The 13,724-nt window shown below is 45.3% G+C and overlaps 1 protein-coding gene across 1 annotated transcript; it reads right to left on the bottom strand.

Annotated features, from left to right (window-relative positions):
- Positions 1-2,675: 2,675 nt before the first annotated feature.
- On the bottom strand, positions 2,676-6,513 carry LOC120700939 (putative FBD-associated F-box protein At5g56400). The gene is made up of 3 exons (XM_039985133.1): positions 5,572-6,513; positions 5,281-5,445; positions 2,676-2,984 (listed from the first exon to the last, which is right to left on the bottom strand). Exons 1-3 carry the CDS (start codon positions 6,511-6,513, stop codon positions 2,676-2,678), a joined length of 1,416 nt encoding a protein of 471 aa, XP_039841067.1.
- Positions 6,514-13,724: the final 7,211 nt, after the last annotated feature.

Raw genomic sequence — 13,724 nt, 5'->3', positions numbered from 1 at the left:
ATATTTCCAGAAAGGTCCTGTTTTTATCACTTTAGCCCCTAAACTTTCCAGATTTTGAACCCGCAGTCCAGCCCCTGTCCTTTTGCGAGTTAGACCTTAGAACTAATGTTTAATTTCATTTTAGTCCTCGGTTTTGCCCAGAAACCCCCCTGGAACTCCGTTTTTCTTACAAATAGGTCCTTGGATCTTGTTTTCGCCTAGATTTTGCGTTTTAGCTCCGTTTTAGGCGTTCTCTATATCCACGCGATCGTTGTAATGCGTAGAATAGTTTAGACTAGTTTAGTGTGCTGTTTTTATGTATTGTTGTACTGTTTATTAGTGTTAGCCTTTGTTTGCATGTATGTTTATTGTTGTGCATTGTTTTGGCCATGTGTTCGTGAGTAGACGTTGATCCAGTTGAGGAGCCCCAGTACCAGTACCCGGAGCAGCCGTCTTCTGACCACTTTGAGCAGCAGCAGGAGCAGTACGAGGAAGGCAAGTATAACATGAACAACCTATCATTTTAAATACATTTTCATACTGCATTTTAATACTGTATGCCTATAAAGATTTCCTAGCCATTTTATATCCTTTATATATCCTTTGGGTTGCATTTTGGTTATTTGTGCTAGGTGTCGCGCTATAACACACTTGGTCCTTTTAAATTAATTTGATTAATGGTATATGCAACTTATTTCTGAGAGTGGCTCTCTGTGTGGCTTGAGTGGCTCACTTCTCATTAAAATTGGTTTTGTTAGAAACATGGTTTAGGGGGCCAGCACGATGCTTACTGCCTGGTTGGCCACTCTCCATAAGGACCGGTTCATAGAGCGACAACCTGGGACAACAGCGCTACCACAAGACTGGAATGGGACAGTCTTGGCTTACTAATTAGGCTATTTTGGTTCGGGAGTAACTTACCGACGGGGCAAGAGGGGAGTCGAGCCTCAATGGTGCCCAGGCTACGAGGCTTGGTCTGCATACCCCTCGAGGTGGGTACCATCGTTGCATTGTCTGAATCCTTAGCGGTTACACCTTACCAACGTGTCCTTTGTAACGGCCTCGTAGTGAGTCGCTAGTCATCTCACCTAAGGAAGTGTGATGAACAACTAGCGTAGCTCACGACTTGTGGGTAAAGATGTGCAACCTCTGCAGAGTGTAAAACTAGTATACTAGCCGTGCTCACGGTCATGAGCGGCCCAGATCCTCCTTTTGATTAGTGGGGTTAACTCCTTCCGACGAGGGGGTGCCTCTCGGGGTTGCCTTGGTGGTTTCGGTTTGGTTCTCAGTAGTAACATGATTAATTTTGATTAATTACTATGTAACCGGATTAATGGTAATTCATCAACTTGTAGTAAATAGCTTTAATAAAATTTTGCCAAGACTTAAAAGTTAATGCAGTCAGTCGGCCAACCTAGAGCCTCATAGTTTGTGTTATACTTGTTGAGTACAAGTTGTGTACTCACTCTTGCCTCTTCTCTACTCTTTTTCCTCTTGGGATACTCTACTGCTGCTCAGTTCCTGCCGACGTGAGGGAGTTCACTCAGAGCTACCAGGACTACGAGGACTTCTAGGCGTTTGTCTCCCAGTCGACGTCCCTGTGGCGCCCTGCTTCCGAGAGTTTCTCGTATATGTTTTACGCTTCCGCATACTCTGTATCTGACATTTTTGTCATTAATATAATAAATAACATTCATATTCACTTTATTATATCTTTTTACGTGATATGTGCTGTGATATACTGTTCATTCTGTTGTATATACGTGTGACTTGATCCTGGCACGTATATGATTGCTCGGTTTATGTCCTTTTATAAACCGGGTGTTACAGAGTATGTAAAATTGACAGGGACCATCAAACATCGACAACCTCATTTCTCAGAGACCATGTGGATGAGCATCAACAGATGCATTTATTTGTAAAATTACTCTCTCCCATGCCATTTGGATGTTGATCCGGACAGATAGGTTGGTTTGCATCTCATACGTTCCCTTCCCTTACAAAAATGCAGAGTTGGAACTTGCATACAATACAACCGTCCACTTATGTGTGCGCGCACGCGTCCTGGTACATTTTTGCCCGCTCCATTATATGCTGAGGAAATAAAGAAACTTCTCGGACATTTGAACTTTTGATGTACTTCAGTTTTCAATCTTATATATTCACTAAAATTAAAACTTGTCCATGGCTTACCAGTTTCATATCATCTAACTTGTAGTATTTGCGCTAGCGCCTAACTCTGCACAATTTATTATGTAGCAGATTACACTTCTGCATCTTAGTAAATCCAACTTGCATATAACCTTGGGAAACACTAGTTATTCTGATAGATCAAGCAATTAGCACAGACCCACAGTTTTAGGCGTCGCTAAAACTGTCGGTGATCTGCAGTTCTGTAGTAGTGACAGTGTGGAAGTAACATCAAATACAATAACAGCATCTGACAGTGAATTACTTGTATCTGAAAGCAATGCAAGAGTCACATCTTGGAAACATGCAAATATGTCTGACATGTCACTTTGGCACTCGGTGCCTTTGGTAGACTCAGCAACCAATGTTGTGACACTGAGAATCGTTGACTACCATAGACAGTTTTGAAAACTGGCTATGATAATCTATTAATCGCTATCACCTACGGTTTCTTTATCTAAAAAAACTACGGTTTAAAAAAGAGTATCTGTTGGACTAGCAGGAGTTCATGCATATGGCTCCCACCTCCCATTCAGCCACACATTGAACTTGATATCTGAACCTGGATGAGCTTCATCTCTTATCCTCTGGCATGTCCCTTCGCTTAGCCAGCGGAAGAGACGGGATATGTTGATGACGATCCTGCTAGCAGAGATGTTCTTGCACAAAAGCAGCAGCTTCAGAATCTTCACCTGATGATCTTCTCCGGTGAAATCATTGATTTCCACCACCTCAAGAGACTCAAGCTTAATGTAGTCGATATTCAGACTCCCTTTTCTTCCACAATTACAGCCAGGCATGCACGGGGGACCCTCCTGAACAGGCAGATGAGTTTTAGTCAAATAAGTATGCTTGTAAAATAAAACATGATTGGCGTAGTTGCACAAAAAGGAAAATCCATGTATGCCAGCATCATATTGTTAGAGTATATTAGGGATATCTCTGTATTAGTATATTATTAGCAGATTAGGATTGTATCCAATCCATACCTTATCATATCTGTAAAATAGTTTCCTTGCCCTCCTAGTCATGTGCCCCAATATGTTCCACTCCAAGGCTCAGGCTAATACATCCATCATATTATACATAATCTATTTCTCTACTTGTCATCACAAGTTTAGGATTTGAGATCCTAGGCTACAGCATCCGTTGCCTCTCACCATGCCCCACGATCCGCGTGTCGCTAGTTGTCACCCACGGCGCACCCCCTCGACGGCCTCCTAGCGCACCCCCGGGAAGATCATCACCCATGTCGATCTCCGCCAGGGGCAGCGGCCTCTCCAATCTCTGCAGCGGATCCAGTTAAGTCCGTCGTCATATCGCGTCAAGCAGCAATAGATTGAAGTGTACCTTGCCATCCGCCATGGAAAGCCATCGATGACAACCATCCCACATGGTGGAAGTTGCGGTCTCCATACGATGTATGCGCTCTATCCCATGCTTCCATGGTGGTGGTAGTGGGCCTCTGTGTGGAGCGTCCGCCCTGTCACCAACACAATGTGTGGTGGCGCATAACCTCCACCCCGTCCCCTTCGCCACCCTATCGGGCCGCGGCTCGCCCCCCTCGCCAAATCCCACATCATGCGGGGCCCTTTGCTGCTACCGCATCATCCTGCCGCCATTGGTAGCAGGCTCCTCATCGGCTGCCCCAGCGGATATGCCACCACTCCTGACGATGAGCCGCACCGCTGCTCACCTTCGCAGGACCCGTCCTACCCTCAACATCATCGTCCATCGGGTCGCCTTGACCCACCGTCCCTTCCTCTCTCCCATGGCTGTCGACCGTGAGAGGAGGGAAGAGATAAGAGTATGAGGGGCCATGCTACGCACATCCAGAGGTACTGCATGAGCTGCTACAACTTCGTCCTTTTTTTTAGATCAGGATTGCATCGCCCACCACCACCCATTGATCTCGCATCTCTACCTGACGTCAGCTTCAATTTCACCAATTTCTTCCTCGCCTTCGACTGTGCGGCATGGCCACATGAATGGCGCCCTAGGGGAGACCCGTCTGCACCGCCATCCTCGCCGCTTCGTCCGCACGTCCATCTTCGCTAGCTCATTATCGCCTCCATCAAATTCACCCATCATCGCCTCGCCTTACGCACATTAAGTCTCTTGAACCGACATGAGTGGTCCGTCCTCGTCATTCATGCCTTCTCCCGGAGCATGGAGGGTTGCCGCTGTGTTGCCTCCTCGGGCAGCAGCGGCGCCACCCGTGGTCTCCTTCACTGTTGTATCATCGCTTCGTCTAGCACAACCACGTTGCCATCATCGCCGCCCCTCCCCCCACTACTTCGTCGACTCCGGCAAGCAAGCTGCATCGACACCTTCTACCACATCGTTCTTCTGCACCTGTGACTGTCATGGAGGCCTCCTCTACTAGTCCCTCAGACAATGGTGTGTCTAGTTATGCACTCTCCCTTGTATGCCTAGTATTGGCAACACATGTGCGTGCCTTCATCCCTGATGCGTTCACTGGGCCTCGCAAACCTGGGGCAAGCCTCGCCATGGCGGCCTTGACTGCATCATCGACATGAACCTTCTCTCTCGACAATTGCCTCGACCTGTAACCGTCTTGGTCTATGGTACCTTCTCTTTTGCACCACCATATTTGGCGTCCCCTCATGCGCCCACGGCTTCATATGCGGCTACCTCAACTTTGGCATCCCTGACTACTACGTCGACCGCTATCCTTCGCATGGCACCTTCAACTCCGGCGATTTGCCCTCACGCTCAGTCTACTTCTATATTGACACAAAGGACTACAATCAACTTGAGCAACTTTTTGGTTTTTCACTGCAGCTGTAGCATTTGCGATGCACTAACCATTGTGACATGCAGGGGCATGTCAGCTCACCGACTTCTCTCTAGTCTTACTGTCTGTGATGCTCTCTCTGTGACTGCAGGGGATGTTGGACACTAGGGATATCTCTAGGTAAATTAGGATTGTATCCGTATCCTATATATATATGTACAAGAGGTTTTGTGCCCTCCAAGTTATGTATTATCCTCTAAGACTCAGCCTTACTGTCTGCGTAATCATACTATGTTTGGAACCAGAAACACAGAAACAAAAAGCTAAGGAAGGTACAATGGCCGGAAGCTTACCGTCCATGGCAGATGAACCACAACTTTTCTTGTACCAGCTAATTTCCTGAGGAGATACAACAGGCTTGATTCATAGGCATGCCATTCTGTCGTCAGCTTTACCACGAAAACATCGCACTTGGCAAGCTTGGTCGTTGCCCTCAGAAAGGACTTGTAATCCTCTCCCTGCGTGTCAGAATAGCACCAGGAGTATCGATCAGAACTAGTACGACACGAAGAAGAATCAAGTGTCAAGAAAAAGCTACTAGTACTTAATTTTAATTGAACAAATTATTTGGCAAATATATATACCGATGAAACTGCGAGATCCAGCTCCAGCTGGTCGACAGTGTCGAAATGCCGCATGAGCACAGGCATCACCAGGTGACTTCCCTTCACCGCCAGCCACCGCAGGTGCCGTGCCAGAAGCCGGCGGCGGTGCGGATCACTGGCGTCATGGCGGGGAACAATCTCTTCGAGCTTGAGGGCGACGACCGACACCTTGGCGAGGTTAGATACGCTCAGCTCCTCGATGGACGGAGTGTCGAGAACTAGCCGGGTGGTGTTTCCGACCTCGAAATTCAGCCGCCTGAGCGAGGTGGAGCGCAGGATGATGTCGGAGACGGCGACCAGAGCGATCGCCACCAGGTGGAGCTCGAGCAAGAACGGGCACTGCCAGCACACGACTCTCTCCAGGTCGCGGGCGTCGATCCTTGCGTCCCGTATCACCATGACGGTCAGCGCGGCGAACGCCCCCGCCGGGGGAAGCCGGAGCTGCCGGAAGCCGTGGCCGACGCCGAGCTGGATCGTCCGCGCCCCCACGCAGAGCGGCAGCACGAGCTCCTCGGCGTCCCCGCCCGCCGGGAGCCAGGGGAGGCAGAGCAAGAGGTCGCCGGCGACGTGCTCCGCGGCGAAGCGCAGCCACCCGGCGACGCGGGCGGCGGGGACGCGGGACGCCACGTGGAACATCGAGATGTGGAGGGCGCGGAGCGTCGGGGCCGAGTAGCGGGCGAGGCCGCCGTCGACGGCGCTCAGGAAGGAGCGGTTCCGGAGCGGGCCGTGGTCGCGGAAGACGAGCCCGGGGAGACGCGTCCAGACGCGGCGCCAGCGCTGGGAAAGCACGCTGGTGCGTGCGGCGGCCGGGGCGGAGCCGAGGCGGAGGAGGATGCGGTGGAGCACGTCGTCCGGCAGGTCGCTGAAGCGGTACGTCGGCCCGAGGCGCCGTCGGCGCCGGCGGCTGCCGTCTTGCTCCATCGCTGTGGATGAATCTGTATCTGCATTCTGGATTTGTCACGTCATGGATGGTAAGAACAGGAATTGTACATTCGAGGATCGTTAGTTTCTAGTTTCTGTCGCGAGATACAATTACAAGGATTAGCACACTATGTGTGTAAGCATTTTGAACAGCTTATGCAAAGTAGCACGTACGGCGAGACAACAATTCTTATACGAAATCTCTAGTTCATGGTAGCAGGGTGCTCCATTCTGAATCCAAAGAAAGGTTTAGTGGGATTTGATCATTTTTGTTTGCATACTCATCCATCGCCTAATGACAAGAAAGATCATCAATCCCTAAAAAAATCAGAAATGGCTTATTGGAATCATAACAAAAATATCATTTCCACAAAGATTTGCTCACCATATAGGGTTTGATGTAGAAATTCAAGTTCCGGCCCCGCCGTCGAACCTCATCGAGTCCTTACCTCGAGAGTTCCGCTTCAGTCAATTTTGTGACTATGATGGAGACAGATGAGTGGAAGCTTGGTAACACAAGTGGCACCGTGTGACCTAGTATCGGTGCCTAGAAGAATCAAAATTCATGGTGATCTAGATACTTGATTTCGCCTGCGAGATGAGGTCGATCTGTGATCGGTGGTACGGAAGAAGGGGAAAAGGGCAAATGTTTCGAGGAGAGGGGTTAGGTGGCGGCGGCGGCGGCTTGAGGAGGGGAATTCGGAGTGCATGTCTTCTAGCTATATATATAAAGTGGATGGTTAGCTAGGGTTAGAGGTAAAAGACGGGATTCAGATCTAAACAAAGGTGGGAAATCACGACCACTAGTTGAAAACAATCAGAATCATTTCAAGTTATGTATATAAAGTTTTTCTAAATTGGTATGCACCATTTTTTTTGAAAATATGCCCCTAGTTTGTTATTACCTTTTATTTCTATAAAATGGGCCTAGAACATTTTTAAGGCAATTTTACAAGTGCTCCTACTGATTTGAACTCTACTACTAATTTGCCCTTTTTTCTATGCATGTTTACCCCATTTTTTGAAATGCACAATTGGACCCCTATCTATTTTGTCCACTTAATTTTTGTAAAGTCAACACTAAAATTTTCTTTGCCCTTACGTTTTCAATGTAATCATAAGTATTTTTTGAAATTGGATGAATTTTGGACAGCCTATGTGCATAATTTCATATCAAAATCATTAGATTAGCTAATGTTAAAGTTTTAATGAATTTTCATAGTATTTTTACAAGTATTTGACAACATTTGGATAGCATTTGCATATTCATGCAAACAGTCGCATAGTAATCCAACGTCGCAAATTGCAACATATAAAAGCGCAAATGCATGCCCCGCAAAAGCACAAATATATTGGTAGCAAGCTATTATATATGTGCAGCCCAAACATCAGACTTAAGGACCCAAACAAGCAGCTAGTACCTTTAAAAAAAAAGCAGCTAGTAGCCTCCCCGAACGAGCACCTGATCTTCCTTTTCTTCGTCCCCTTTGAGTTCCACAGAAGAAATTTTAGCGCATAATATTAGAAAAATATTCATGTCTGTGGGTTTATTACAACTTCAAAGTGTGACTAATATGTGGGATCTTGGCTTTGGGGTCTTTGTAAGGATCTAAAATCACTGGCATTTCGCGTCAAAAAAAAATCACTGGCATTGATAGGGTGTGGTTTGCCACTTTCTGGTCCTTGTGATCATACAGGAATGAATTGTTTTTGAAAAAATGACAATCTTTTTCGTTCTTCGTTGCAAATTATCTACTTAGTTATATATGGTTTCGTACTTGAACTGTTTTCCGGACGCCAGTAGTGCCATATAGGATTTGGTTGTGGTGGTATCTCGATGCTTGGCGTTGGTGGCCAAAGACATTTACCCAAGCAGATGCTTGGTGGCCAAAGACATTTTTATACGAGCAGATGGGTGGCTGCCTAGTATACATATTGTGAGTCATTAGTGTGCATCCTGATTATGTAGAGGTAGAGAGAGTTTCAAGGTTTTTATATCACATCTGTACTAAGAAAAAATTGAAAATATTTCTCACCAAAATTAAGCCCACCTCTCTCCTCATAGAGGACCCACTTGTTAGGGCTAAAGTCTCAAAAACACACTTTAGAAAATGAATTTGCCCGAAAAGCTAAACTTTTTTCTCCAATAAACTCACCCCATCGGTCCCACCACAAACCTTCCACCTGCCCCAAGCCTCTACCTCCTTAATCTTACGGCTAATTGATTCTAATTGTCTATCATTTTGGAAAGAAATTAATAAGACAAGAGGGAATTCCTTATCATTTTGGAAAGAAATTAAAGGAAGTGAGAGACCTGCCTATTGATTTGGAAATAAATTAAACAAGGTCACAGAATTGCCTATCATTTTGGAAAGAAATTAAAGAAGGGAAACAAATTGATGATAATTGCCTATAATGCGCTTTCCATGTATATTTTTCCTAAGCTGCATTTTTCATGATCATTTTGTAAAGTTCCTATGGTACACTTACCATGTACATCAATTTTAAATGTTCTATGGAACACTTTCCATGTACATCATTTTGGTATCGCATTTGGTGCCTGAATCTCCATCTTCTTCGTGGAGTGCACCTCCGCCAGCCTACCCATCATCATCGCCATCACCATCAACACTGCCATTGCCATCACCATCCTCGTTGCTGCTCCGCCGCCTACGATTTGTCATCACCATCACTGCTTCCATGCGGTGTTGCAGGCGCTCATGTACTATTGTGGGTTAGAGCGCATCAATGTTCATTTTTATCTCTCGTTTACTTCTGATTTTATGTTGCATGTAAAATCAGAGATACAGTCTACTCCCTACGTCCCAAAAAATAAGTCACTCTAGGATTCAAAATTTGTTCCAAAAAACAAGTCATCTTACCTTATTTAGAAAGTGTATATGCATGCAAGAATTAATTAGTGTCAAATATGGATAATAAATAGGGTCAAGTATGGTCATTTTATCTTCTTGTTAATTTGTCCTAGAATTCCTAGGCTGACTTGTTTTTTGGGACGGAGGTAGAACTGAAAATAGCCTAGCTACTAAATCCCTTCTATCAGAGATACAACTTAGCTATTGTTTAATCTCCTTATGAAGTAGATCCTTACGTTGCACTTTTGATCTCTGTTTGTTTGGTAGTGATTGGTTGCTTGGTTTAGGACTAGCCAGGTTTGGGATCTAACCTAGGCCAGCTGAAGCCTATCTTGCATAATGCAATTTGCTGTTGTTTGGCTTGCCTGTATGAGCTAAGCCTGGTTTAGGAAGTCTGTGTTTGGTTAGCTTGCAAAAGTGATATGGTAACCTTGGCTTTTGTGGAGGCGAAGTTACCCCCTACTAGTTTGCACGAGTTTCTTAACAAGCACTCACCTAGGCCACCGACCTTATGCAGCTTATGTATGCTGGAGGCAGCAGTGAGATGGGTTCCCAGAAATGCAGGCCGTACTCCTCCTTTTGCATATAGTCTAAGCCTGGCTAAGGATCTATTCAGGAATCCAAATAAGTGAAAGCTGCGCTATGTAAGCCTTGCTAGGGGGTAATGCAGGCTACCAATCACTACCTATGTTGCCTTTCGCATAACGTATTCCTAGCAGGAAGTCCCCTTGGTGATTTCTCAAACACACCAGTATCCGCTCATGGTGGAGGCTGTAAGAGAACCAGACATCATATTGTTCTTAATCCTTTGGTTGAGGGGGGGTACATCTTCCCTATATTTTCAATTTGTTATGCTGTACAAATTTATTCGATCCGATAATACAATATGATCTATAATTTTGTTATGCCATACAAGTCTTTAAGTGGCACCGGAATAGAAAATAATAGGCCAAAGTGATGAAAGGAGAAAAAAGAGACAGATACACAAGTTTGTCGGAAGTGCAGAGGTCAAGCGTGCAAAGACTAGTGAGAACTACCATTGCAGAAAGCTGCATCCAAATCAAGCATAACGACTAAATGTGCCTCCGGTAAGAAATGGAATCAATGGATTATGGTAATTTGGTATTCATGTAGTACAACTGGTGTTTTTTCTATTCCGGTCTCCTGATCCCGAGCCATCGCTCGCTGCAGCCTGCAGCTAGGGGTGGTAATGGGCCATGGCCCTAGTGGCCTCTTCACAGCCCAATAAGACCCTTAAAATTTTTAGTTCAAAAATACATATGTTTAGAGCCCGGCCCTTTTAGGGCCCGATCCTTAGATTTCCTAGTTCAAAATGTTGGGCCCTTTACCACCCCTACCTGCAGCAGCTGCATGCGGACGCTGCCCCCACCGTGTGACGCCACCCGCCGCCCGCGGCACGCACCGTGCTCCGTCGTCCGCCGCCATCTTTGCCCCCCATCGCATCTCCACACGCAGCTCGCCGGCTTGTCGGCATGTTTGCCCCCATCCCATCGCGCGCTGGTCAAGGAGGATGAGGAAGAAATCCAAGGGATGTTTCCTCCGGTGGCGGCAAGTCTTGAATCGAGTAAACGCAAGAAGACGCCATCCGCGACCGCGACAGGCAATCTCTTGTACTGTGTTTCTATGGTTTGGCTCGCGAGCCAAACGAGCTGGCTCGAGCTGTTTAGCAAGCCGAGCCAAGCTGGTATGCTAGCTCGTTTGTATAATGAGCCGAGCCGAGCTATAACGAGCCGAGTTGGCTCGATATCCAGCCCTAGATATTATGTATATGTGATTTTTTATATGGAAATAACATGAGCACAATTAAATGTCTCCTTCCAATATTGTATCCAAACAATTAGGGAAGTATTGAACGGTCACGTAGCTTTATAGTACATATATAGTATATTGTATATATAGATAGAAAGATACCCGTGTATGTGGAGGGAAATAAATTCATGTTAGACCTCTAAGCTAGACTTCTAAGTGTTGCACCAATTTAATTGGAAATATATTAGATGCCTATATCTATATAAGGAAAAGAATTTTTATTCTTAATATATTATTATTATTTAATCTTTCAAACAGTACTCTAAGTGGTGGTGGAAGTTGGAGGCTAGTCAAAGGATTTGGCAGACAATAGTTTTGAAAAATATGTTAAGAATAAATGTGTAACTCAGCTGCATACAAAATCAATGAACTCGCCTGTTTGGAATGATCTTCTAAAAGTAAAGGATGTATATTTGAAAGGAAGACTAATGTGTGTGGGGAATGGACAGTTTACTAATTTTTGGAGAGATTCTTGGTGTGGCAGGGTCCATCTCAAAGAAAAAATCCCGGATTTATTTGACATTTCTAACGAGCCTAATGGCTCAGTTGCCCATTTTTCAATTAGGGGCTGGAACATAACGTTTAAAAGGTGGCTAAATGAGAGACAGCAAGAGAGCTTGAGAAGACTGAGGGACATGTTGACGTCCTGTTCCCAAATGGTTAGGGGAAAATGGACAGCTCTCAGTAAAATCCCAGTATAATCTTTTATGTGAAACTGATACTGAAGATAGAAATAAAAAGCTTTGGAAAGCAAAGATACCTCTAAAAATCAAAATATTCATGTGGCTCGTGAAACAAAATACTATTCTTACCAGGGACAACTTGTCCAGGAAACGGTGGCAAGGCGATAAAACCTGTTCCTTTTGCAATGCCCCAGAAAATGTTGAGCACCTCTCTTTGAGTGTCCCATGTCTAGATATTGCTGGAGTCTGGTTTCGATTATGGTTGGAGCTGATTGTAGGCCTTCCTCCTTTGCACAATTCTGAGTGTGGGCTGCTAAGTTCATGCCTTTTCACAAGAAATTTTATATGGTCGATTTAGCAGCTATTTGCTGGGCACTCTGAAAAAAAACAATATTTGTTTCGAGAATAAAATCTGCAGATTTCCTACCGAGGTCATTTGTTTATCTGCTTTTTTTTATAACATATTGGGCAGGTCTGCACAAACCTGAAGACAAAATGGAACTGGAGATAGGCGTTGAGGCCTTGAAGAACACAGCTTTGTTCTTCCATCCAAGGGAAGCCCCTCCCAAAGACACGGGATTGGTTTTTCTTCAGTAGGCTCGGGCTGGACCTCTCCCCCTCCAGGATAAGCTTTCGGCGTGACATCTTGCTCTATGACTGTTGGATGTTGTTTTGTTCTTTAGCCTTAGATGCAGGCCCGTATCTAGGCACGTGCGGGCCGTGTGACCGCACAGGGCCCCCAAATTTAAAGGGCCCCCAAAATATTAGATATACATTAGATATAAACATGTAAAAATTTTATTTTAGTTGATTGTTGATCCAATTTGTGGCAAAATATGAACCAAATTGCTCCTAAAAGATAAATCGTTGTAAGCGTATCACTTGTCACTTCCTTTTACATAGGTGCTACTTGGGGTCACGTGTGTGATCTCGAGTGGACCTATCACAGCACCACAACCTCTCCAGGATTCCATGTTTTGAACCTAAAATCGGCCTAATAAACTAGGCCCCTCAATGCTTCGTTGCTAGAACAAACTTTTTTTTTTGGAATTTTTTTTTTTGCTCAAACAATAACAATTGTTCCAGTAATAAAAGAAATTATTTCGGAACAAAAAATAGTTATTGGACCTTTTGTGATGATTTAATTGCCAGTCACACGTGTGACTTCTAACATTTGTACTTTCACACAGCACATCGTGCTTGCCGACTGCTATCGTTTGGTATTCGCGATCCTGCACTAGGCCACTAGGGCCCAGTCCATTGTTTCGCACAGGGCCCTCGAATTTGCCGGTACGGCCCTGTTAGATGTGCTTCGCTGAAGGTGGCTGTGCCCCCCTTAGTCTGTGTCTTTCTAAAATCTTGAGTTGGTACTTTCGTTTCTCGCTTCTTTCTTTATTTCCTTCCTTTTGGGATTGAGGAACCTTTAAACTGGATCGTTTTGTAATTTCATTGCTTCTTGAAGTAATGAAATTGGGCAGGGCCCTTGGTGGAAAAAAAGGAGAGTTGTATATCATTGTATTAAGAAAGGAAAATAAATCAAGTACAACCCATAGAAAGGTGAGCCTCATGTGACACAGATGCAATCATGGAGTGTTAAGAAACATACCCAGCCCTTTTGGACCAACCCTCAACTGACTACTCGCATTTAAATGACCTAAAAGACTAACTCACCCTTCAGGCTGTCATGCCTGCTGCCAGGGAGCTGCTGCGCAGACCCGAGTGCATGGGCGTGTAGCCTGTGCGGCCGCACAGGGCTCTCATTTTCTGGGCCCCTAAAATTTTTCCGCAACCCATCAGATCAAGCTCTCTGTCCCTAAAATTTTTC

Source organism: Panicum virgatum, chromosome 3K (genome assembly GCF_016808335.1).
Source record: "Panicum virgatum strain AP13 chromosome 3K, P.virgatum_v5, whole genome shotgun sequence".
NCBI lineage: Eukaryota > Viridiplantae > Streptophyta > Magnoliopsida > Poales > Poaceae > Panicum > Panicum virgatum.
Note: the sequence above shows the minus strand (reverse complement) of the source record. Positions and strands in the feature narration are given on the sequence as shown.